Below are 9,966 nucleotides of genomic sequence, written 5' to 3'. Positions count from 1 at the left end.
CATCAAAATATTGAGGAATAAAATTAAGAAAAAAAATCAATAAAAAAAAACAAATAGGAATCAAAAGAATGAAGAACAAATTTAACATGAAATGAAATCAAATATTAATGGATGAAATTTAAAATAAAACTTAATTAAGAAAATGATCCAAAACAAAATAAATAACAACCAAACAAATAAGAACCAAATTTGATATAAAATCAAATGAATCAAAATACTAAGGGATGGAATTGGAAAAAAAGATTCCAAACTAAACAAACAAGAATTAAATTATTAGTGACCAAATTTGATACAAAAACAAAATTACATGATACCTTTAAATTTTTGGAGCCCATACTTGAATCTTGAGGAGAAATTAGAGAAAAGAGGGATAAGAAGAAAATTAGGTCACTAGTGCTATGCCATCATTGCCATGCACCATCCCAGATGGAAGCTCTTGCGCGTGCCCCTTCCAATGCCATTATGAAAGTTGGCTTTTATTGCCACAAGACATCACACTACCTAAACACAATGAGTATCTCCCACTAACTACGATGTTCATGCATTGCACGGGCCAACTTGTTTGACTTGCCTGTTTACCTAGTCTCCATATTTGTTTTAATTTTGATTTTAGTTTTTTAACTTTTAATTGTTCATTGTCAGTTAAATTTTATTTTATTTGTTAAAACTAAGTATCAACCGAGCCTTGAAAATCTCTTTCAATATTGCAAGATTCTTGTATCAAGGTAACCTAACAAAATACAAAGTCAAATCCTAAATATAGATAAATTAAATGGATCAAATTGAAAAAAAAAATAGGGACCAAAATTAAAAATTTTTGACATGAACTTCCTCATAATCGTTTATACAAGTCCCTAATTTTGGCACAAAATTGGATTGCACATTTCTTTAAACTTAAATTTAGTCTTTGAAGTTCTAATTATATAAAATAAATGAAATTTAATTTAATTTTACCAAACTAGATATTAACTGAGAGACAAAACTTTTCCTTGACACTCTAAGATCTCAATACTCAGGCATGAAAAGTAAATAATCAAGATCAATTACAAATCAAAACAATGTTAAAAAACCAAATAATAAAAAACAAATATTAAAGAACCAGAGTGTAAAGAATTCAATGGACAAAAGAAGAAGAAGAAAGGAAAATACTATTCAGATAACATTCTCTCTAACGTTCTATGGTAAAACATTAAGCACATTTAGTATGAATACTGTTTTCTCTCATATGTTATTATGAAAGATTGATTTGAATAATGTTTTCTCTCATATGCTTCAATTAGGTAAATTATTGTGAGCATCTTATGTTTTGATTATTTTTTTTAATTTTGCAACCAAGTTTGTGAATGTTATACTTTACAACTTGAATTTTATTTAAAGGCAGGTAATACTTCATATCTTTAAAAGTTGGCGCTAGAAAAAATCAACAAAAAATATGCATTTATTTATAGTACTATTATTATATTTGAAATAAAAACTAAAGAGCCTCTAAAGCCTAAAAAATAACAAAAATAGCACTAAAAGACTTGAAAAAAAAAAAAAAGACAAAGAGAAAGCAAAAGGAAACGAAAAAATCTCCTATATTTGGTACCAAATCCAGCTCCACCACCAATCATTCTTCAAAGTTTTGCATTAGTCTCCCCACATTACCATATGATTTAGGTCTTTTAATGGTGTCTTTAAAATATCCTTCATGACAATCACTTCTTCCTCTTTTGGTCCATCACAACTCATTTAACGAGGGAACCTGTAATGGTAAAAAGCTGATAAATGTGGAGGTTGATGTTTTCATCTTACCTCATAACATGACCATACTTTGAAATTGCTTGGATCATAACGCCAAATATGTTATTTATCCTTCCAATATCATTAATTTATTTAAATTAATTTAATTCTTAAACTTTAACATTTAAGATATTTCAAAAGCCGGTTAAGTGTACCAAATCCACCTCCACCATTAATCCTTCTCCAAAGTTTTGTACTAGTCTCCCCACATAACAATGTTGCCCTGTCCCCCCACCAGCAAATCTAGCTCCACCATAAAAAACCTAGTAGATCTACACTAATAAATCCAATTTCACCATCAACAATCTCTATATCAATGGCACATGGGAGCTTTAAATTGACCTTCTCTGAGTGTTTGCTTCCAGGTGAGAGAAAATAAAAGCTGGGATTTTTATGTGATTTCTTGCAAAATATTTCCGAAATATTTGGTGGAAATATTTGGTGGTGTCTTGTGTCGTCGTGATGAGAGAGAACGACTGTTATCATAAGTTGTGGGTTTGAAAAATATTAACATAAATAAAAAAGAATGAGTTTTATAATAATAATAATTTTTTATATTTTAATATATGTAGGGGTATTATTATTATTTCATTGATTTTTAAAATGTACTCGACTGATGTTGCAAATTACAATATTAAAAAAATTAGTAAAAAATAAAAATAATAATTAAACCATAGCATATTTATAGAGTAATTTACCTGCTATTGTGAAAACTAAGCGCATTTAGTGTTATTTATTTATTATATATATAATAATAATAACACCTTTATTTTTAATTTTATTTATCCTTGGCGAGACGGTGGGTATATATAGACAAACGCAGTACAGCAATTACAAAATTTATTTCTCTGTAAAATCCACAACCCCTACCTTAACCCCGGAAAATTAAAATTCGGGGGTTTATTTCCATGAAACCTCAAAATCCTAGAATTTTCCCTCACTTTCCCGAGAAAATCTTAACCCTTCCGCATTCACCTCATTTATCATCATCTCTTTTATCTCGAAGAATTTCAATTGCCTCTTAAATCCTCGAACTTAGGGTTTGTGTTTTGAGAATCGTAGATTTTCAATCATTGTTTTTTTTTTTGGAGGCGATTTTATTGCCGGAGAATTTAATTAGGGTTTTTGATTTTTTGATTGATTGAGAGAGATGGGAAGCGTGGATAAAAAATTCAGGGTAAATTTTAGTGAAGATGGGGCCGCTTTGTTGAGAGATAGAGTTAGCGAGAAGCTTAAGGAGTTCATGGGCGATTACACTGACGATGTTCTTGTGGTACGCATATACATGGATAACAATCTTCGTTGTTTTTGTGTATTTGAATTTTTGAATTTCGTATTTTAGTGAATTTTTTCTCTTCTTTAGGGTTTAATTTGATTAGCTAATTTTGGAGTCTGGATATCGTGCTATTGTTCATTTCCTTTTATTAAATGGCGGTGTTCATTTTATCCTGACTAGTTTGGGATTGAGGCTTAGTTGAAGCTGAATTGAGTTTATGCTGTTTATTGAATGGACTGTTTTGGTGAAGTATCTGTGGAATTTCACCATGCGGCTTTGCCTGAAGTGGAGAATGCTGCTGCTGGACCTACATTAAGAGAGGTGAAAATGGCAGGATTTAGAATCGGTAGAGCTCTCTCTTAGTTGTTTATGTCCCTGGTTATATGGACATCGTGAGATTATTGGTGATGCGTGTTGGTGAGAAGATGGTGCAATTGTAGTCGAGAGCTGTTTGCTTTTGTACTGGACAATTTGCAAAATTGTGCGAAGGATATGTGCCAAATAATAAAAATTGACCTCATTTTATGCGGGCATAGTTTGTTGAATGATATCTAACCCTCTAGGTGTTTATAGGAATGTTTCAGTTAAAACATCTGAAGCTATTACGATGCTATGTGTCTTGTTGATGGTTGATATCTGATCACTGCAAGGAACGCTGCGGATAGAGAGCTTTTATATTTTATTTGCTATGACATGTTTGATTTCCTCACGTGGGCTTTGGTTAATGAATTCAAACACCAAACAATAAATCTTTTGTAGTTAGGTCTAGGTTGTGGAAACTTCTAAGGATTTGGTGTTTTGCTGAAAGATAAGATTCAAATGAATGACTTTGCTCATAGCATTTTGCCTCATTATTGTTGAACATGCTACAGAGCTAGAGTACAAAACGTTGCGGGATTGTGAATTTGTACTTGAGATTGTTTGAGCTTCTTGCCCTTATTCATATGGATTGTTCAGTTATTTGAGTGGGCTCTATCAAGTGAGATGAAATTTAGCTGGAAAATGAAGTGTTATAAATTTGTTTGTGGTATGGTGTTGTGCTCATTGGTGCTCAGGTACATGGTGGGATTTGAATTCAACTTGGACATGGAGTTCGAAGTAGATTTTTTATTTTATTTTTAAATACAAGGCTACTTTTGCTTTTATTTTTTTTGTGTGATTATGGGAGTAATTATCTCCATTTGGTTTAGTCTTGGCTATTAGGTCAGAATTATGTACAGTTTGACCTGGACTGGGGTTTTAAGTGGGAAGCCAATATGCTTATGTATTTTGGAGATATTGATGTATGTTACAGGCCATGCTTTGAGAAATTCTGTGATGTAGTTTGAGAAGAGGAAAACAATAGAAAACTACACTTACAGCTGGATGATGGCTAAAATATAATAAATTTCAAGTTGGGATCCAGATAATAAGGTTTTTGGTTCACCAAGAAATCTCTAAAATCTGAATAGATTGAAAAATAAACAGAACAAAAAGTCTATAGAAAATAATCCTCGCAGCCTATTTATGCCGGTTAAAGCCCTAGATCTTTGTAGGAAAAAGATTCACTAGTCTTGGTTGCAATGCAACAAAAGTAACCACCAAGGAAATATTTTAAAAGTCACATGTGAATACTCTTAACAAATTAATTAATAATAATTTCAGAAAATAAAAATATTTTTTAAGACCGGACTGCTCCTGCATTATTTTAGGCAATTTTGTCAATAAATTTGAGTAGCCTGCAACTACCTGTATCTTTCTTCCTATATTGTTTGTAAAGGTTAGTCCAGAAAGTTCTGCCCAATGTCAGTTTAGGTGTTTGGTTCCAGTTTGATGTTCTTTTGTTGCATATACTGTGTTTAGCATGTGAAAGTCCTGTTAGTTATTAGCTAGGTCCTTAAAAGCTTTTTTATAATATGTTTAAACACCTCTATTATTCTGAGACTCCATGGTTCAGCAGAGTATTTGAAAAGATGCTCTTCCATGCCTAAACCATAAATATTTTGAGTTTCTAAATGATTCAGCACTACAATGTTTCATAAGAGTTTTGCATTCGCAGGAATATGTGATTGTCTTGCTGAGAAATGGCAGGGATAAGGAAGAAGCAAGAAATGAATTGAATGTTTTTTTGGGGGATGACAGTGATTCTTTTGTATCTTGGTAATTTGATCCATTCCTGTTTTTGATACATTTGATATTGTAAAAAATATATTTGTTGACAACTCTGTTTTAAGTTATTCCCATTTGTTTCACCAGTTAACTTGATTTTGAACAGGCTATGGGATCACCTGGCTACAAATTTGGATATGTATGTACGGCCTCCGGAGACTCGCGCAGATGAAGTGGCCAGAACAAATCCCACACTGATAGAGCAGACTGAGGGTAACGAATCTCATCAATTGGATTCAGAACACGAAAATGTTAAGCCTGATAATTCAAGTAGAGGTAGGCATAAAAGAGAATGGAAAGGTGTAGCTAGAGACGTGAACCAGCCGCCTCCGCTTCGAAGCTCTGTGGTCGATAACACTCACCTAGAGGAAAAAACTCATGGAAAAGCCAGTCGTGCAAGAAGATCTCCATCTCCCCAAACCCCACAAGAGCAGAAAAGGACTCGGCATGATGAGCAACAACATGTGAAGGTTTGGATTTCAAATTTTTCTTTCACATTTGATTGGGTAGTAAGGCTTAAAAGTTAAGTGATTCTATTTTAACTTTATGGTTATTAACAAGGTGTTTGGAAAGTCGAGAATAGAAATTAGGAGATTTATGATATAAACTAAAGCTCTTTAAAATCATATAAAACTCCACACATATTCATGTTTTGTAGGACATTAGGAAATTAGGAGATTTATGACGCTGCTTTGGTTACAATCTTGAGGCTATGATTTTCTTCCCTCACTCAACCTATAAAACTATAGTAGAACTGCTTCTATTGCACACTATACTGCAGAGGGTTCTGCTTCATAAAATAACTTAAATTTTTAATGTGAACATACACAAAGTAAATCAACTAATTTCCTATGGTTTAGACCTGGTGAATTATGTTTCTTACCTAAAATATGAGGATGTATGATGTGTGATTGCTGGTGGTAGGGTTACCAATAGACATTCCTACTCATCTGGTTGTGAATACCGGATACCATTATGCTGAAAATTTTTAATATAATTTCAGAGCTCAAAATTCATCTTTTTTATTTTTTTTAATGAAAATAAGTTCCTTTTTTTTGATCATCAAATTTTGCATGCACTAATATTTCAGCAGAGGGATGCAGTTTCTCAAGCAACCAGTGGTGCTCCTCGACGACTGCTTCAGTTTGCAGTGAGAGATGCTGTCAGAACTTTGAGACCATCTGGCAGGGTAAAAGAGCCCTCACGGAAGCGTCTTCGCTCAGTGGTGTCTGCATCCACTGAGGACACATCATTGGTTGATCGTCCTAGGAGGCTTCAGTCAATTGCAAGAGTTCCAAATCCCATGGCTACTGTACTAAAAGCTGTGCGAGAAGCTGCTGAAGATGTAGTAAAAGTTAAATCTTCAGGAAGCGTGTTTGACCGGCTTGGTCGTGACATGGATGCATCATTGATCACTGAACAAGTTGCAGAATTTAGAGATCATGCTGTTGAAGATGATGAATATGAAGATTTTAATGAAATTCAGGAACAAACCCACTCAAACTATCCTCAAAGAAGCAAGTATTGCGGACATGCAGGGACTACGAATATGACAGGGCAAGAAGCTGGATTGACTACTGGTTTGATGTCTGATTATGAAGGTTATGATGATTCCAGCCCTGTGGGTCATAGGGTTATGGATGTTTCTCAGACTGGCACATATTTGGGAAGTAAGGGTAAGGATTCACTCATGTCAAACTACAATGTAGCCAAGGATCAGGATCAATCCGTTTCAGCTGCGAATACTTCTCGTAAGATAGTGAACATTTCTGTGAATGTAAATACCTGGAGACCACCTCATTATCAAGAATCGAGGGATACTGTAATGGATAATCTGAAATCAGTTCAGGATAACGAGGCAGATGCTGGGAGCTGTGGTGCTCAGCTAATGAAGGAAATTAGCAACCCTGTCTCAGTTAGTAATGGAAATGTAAGACGGTCTTGTTTGTCTGGGTTCATTATTCTTCTTGCTATTTTTCATATGAAATTACTTATTGTTCTTTCTTTGCATTGACTGCTGACGATGTTTCCTGTGGTTATGAACAGGTAAAACCTGCTGGTGATATTCAGCAAGAACCTCAGAAGCCTCCATCATCTGCATCTGGTCAGTTCTCATGTGTGTTTTTTAAGTGTCATTGAATCTCTCTCTCTCTCTTTTTAAATGGGAAACAAAATCAGTTTATGTTAGTGATGTTGCAACTTTTGGAGCTCTACCCTTTTGGGTGTTTCTCATGACTGACATCATCTTAAGCTTCTCTACTGCAAGATGGTTGCCATTCTGATACGTCAAATTTTGTTTCTCATGTCCATTTTTTCCAAGTATTTAGATGAGGTTGTTTTTGATGATTCTGCAGGTTCATATACTGCAGGTCGTCCCTTAGAGGATGCTGATTCTCGAACCATTTTTGTTAGCAATGTAAGTACTGATGTGCATCAAGCTGTAGCTTGGAAGGAGTATTTATTGCTGTATCCTGATCATATTTTCATTGCTGTCTTCACAGGTTCATTTTGCTGCGACAAAGGACAGTCTGTCACGGCATTTTAATAAGTTTGGTGAAGTGCTTAAAGTGGTTATAGTCACTGATGCAGCAACAGGGCAACCAACAGGGTGAGAGTTGTTTAACATTCTTCTGATCTGTTTCCTTAGCAAATTCTGGAATTTTTTTTTCAAGGGGGCTGAGCAATATGATTATGCAGGTCAGCTTATGTGGAATTTATGCGGAAAGAGGCAGCTGACAATGCGTTATCTCTTGATGGCACCTCTTTCATGTCACGGATTGTCAAGGTAATGAAAATAGAGACTGCATCTTAATTTGCTATTAGTTGGGGTCCTTTTCTGTTCTGGTGTCTCTGTTCTTTTGTTGGATGCATGTCTGTCAGTTGAGGAGGATGTTTTGTGCATTTTATTTTTTTCAACTTCATTTATTGGTTTGGTAGATAGCAAGGTTGCCAAAGTTTGAAAAAGTTAAATCAATGGTTGTATCAGCTGCAAGATAGTTTTATCATGTTAAATGTTTAGAACTAAAAAGCAAAACCATGGTCATGTGCATTTGCTTCTCATTGGCTGTGGCTTAGTAGCTGTTTTGCAAGTTTTCATGGAGGCACAATGGTTTGCTACTTTTATACTCTTGCATGCTCTTTCTTGTGTGCGTGAGTGCTTGCACTTGCCTGTGTGCATGCATGCATTTGTAAATGAAAAGAATTGCAAAAGTATATGGAATGACTCCATGATGGAAAGTTGAGGGAACTGTCGAGATTTGTCCAGTTACATATATTTTTGAAAGGCCTCAGTTCTTTTGCAAGCACATACCGAGCTATCAAGTTTGAGCTCTCCTGATATTCTGGGATTTCTAGATGATTTTAACAGTTTTTTTTTTTTTTTTTTTTTTTTTTTTCTGGTTAATGGTTATTGTGTGGTGTGGAGTTGTTTCACAGAAATCACATGGTCTGAGTAGGTAGAGTTATGCATGCCATTTTGTAGATGAAGAATCTAAACTGGTATTTTCAATTCTCCGTTTTTTATTCTTATTGAGAACAAGGGAGCTTCTTATTTTCTATACAGAGCAATAAGAACTTAAAGCATGTGTTCATTTAAACTTGAAAAAATGGCAGCTAGGATTTAGATGTGAAATTTGTTGGAACTGATGCACATTTTATTACTGTCTTAGGGGTCCACTCCAAGATTTGATAGGCATCTTAACATTATTTTTTGTGCTGCAGGTCATGAAGAGAAGCTCTTCCAACCAAGAAGCTAGTCCTGTTATGACATGGCCTCGTATTGCCCGTGGCTCCTCATATGCTGCTGGTAGGTTTGCTAGAACACCTTTTCCAAGAGGCACTCCTATATTTAGGCCTCGACTCTATGTGAAACCTGGTGCAAGAAGTTTGCAGTGGAAACGAGATGCTCAGGGCAGTCCGGCTGAGAGTAGTGCTGCATTCTCTGTCAGCAGTGTTGTCTCCCCCTCTGCCCGCAGTCTCACCTATGTCCGAACAGAACCAAAACCAGATGGGAATTCGGGTACCACTTAAGTTTGATAACGCATGCTTTCTTTTCCCAAACATCCAGATTATGATCAAAACAAGTTACATTGAAATGCCTGAATCATGACTGCGGCAAACTTTTTGGTTCTTGGAAAGAGATGGATCCACAGATTCTCTTGTCCTCAGATTATGATGTTTCTGTGCTTGGGTGGCATTTACTACAATAGGCGGATATCCAAAGTGTAGTGACTAGGGAGGGTTTCTTTTAGCAAATATTTTGGGGTTGTTTTGGAGGGTGTTTTTTTGGAGTTTGCTGGATCTGAATGGGAAAATACCAGGGACTCCGCCAAAGTTGTTCCACCCCCGAGTTATATATACCATCATATTGAAATTTGTGAACAGGATGGATGGATAGATGATGCCTTTATTTTGTGGGATTTTATTTTGTTCAGTTTTTTATTTTTTATTTCGAGAAAGGAGAATAGAATGAGAAAAAGAATTGAGGAAGTTACCCAGCATATGCACAGGTAAAACATTGGTTCTGTGTCATTACTATAGCCTGTTCATCATCTCTCTTCAGCACATGTCCATCACCCCGAAACAAAAAAAGGGAAAGAAATAAGAAGGATTTTTCATTGCTTTGCTTTTGTGTGATAGCTGAAGATCTTTTAGGTTTGTTAGTTGGCATGTTTCCAAAATTCTTGCCTCAGTATTTACTTTCCATGCAAGGCTGTTTCGGGTATGATGATGTTTTCCCCTGCAGAACACTCTCTGGTGGT

The 9,966-nt window shown here is 35.2% G+C and overlaps 1 protein-coding gene across 2 annotated transcripts; it reads left to right on the top strand.

Moving 5' to 3' along the window:
* Window positions 1–2,612: 2,612 nt before the first annotated feature.
* Window positions 2,613–9,766, top strand: LOC118047065 (uncharacterized). 2 transcript variants are annotated; one of them, XM_035056231.2, is made up of 9 exons: window positions 2,613–3,055; window positions 5,097–5,197; window positions 5,313–5,676; window positions 6,300–7,136; window positions 7,253–7,310; window positions 7,561–7,622; window positions 7,708–7,814; window positions 7,904–7,991; window positions 8,927–9,766. In XM_035056231.2, the coding sequence occupies exons 1-9, from the start codon at window positions 2,933–2,935 to the stop codon at window positions 9,233–9,235; spliced, it is 2,049 nt and encodes a 682-aa protein (XP_034912122.1). In that variant the 5' UTR covers window positions 2,613–2,932; the 3' UTR covers window positions 9,236–9,766. The 2 variants fall into 2 exon arrangements, with proteins under 2 accessions (XP_034912122.1, XP_034912121.1); XM_035056230.2 differs by having other exon boundaries at window positions 6,297–7,136.
* Window positions 9,767–9,966: the final 200 nt, after the last annotated feature.

This window comes from Populus alba, chromosome 1, assembly GCF_005239225.2.
Source record: "Populus alba chromosome 1, ASM523922v2, whole genome shotgun sequence".
In the NCBI taxonomy this organism is placed as follows: Eukaryota; Viridiplantae; Streptophyta; class Magnoliopsida; order Malpighiales; family Salicaceae; genus Populus; species Populus alba.
Note: the sequence above shows the minus strand (reverse complement) of the source record. Positions and strands in the feature narration are given on the sequence as shown.

What these genes read in the sequence shown, in the direction of transcription:
- LOC118047065 (XM_035056230.2), top strand. Translation starts at nt 2,933, where the DNA reads ATGGGAAGCGTGGATAAAAAATTCAGGGTAAATTTTAGTGAAGATGGG. An exon ending in AGTGATTCTTTTGTATCTTG is followed by an intron (nt 5,198 to 5,312) that starts GTAATTTGATCC and finishes GATTTTGAACAG; the next exon opens with GCTATGGGATCACCTGGCTA. An exon ending in TCTCAGTTAGTAATGGAAAT is followed by an intron (nt 7,137 to 7,252) that starts GTAAGACGGTCT and finishes GGTTATGAACAG; the next exon opens with GTAAAACCTGCTGGTGATAT.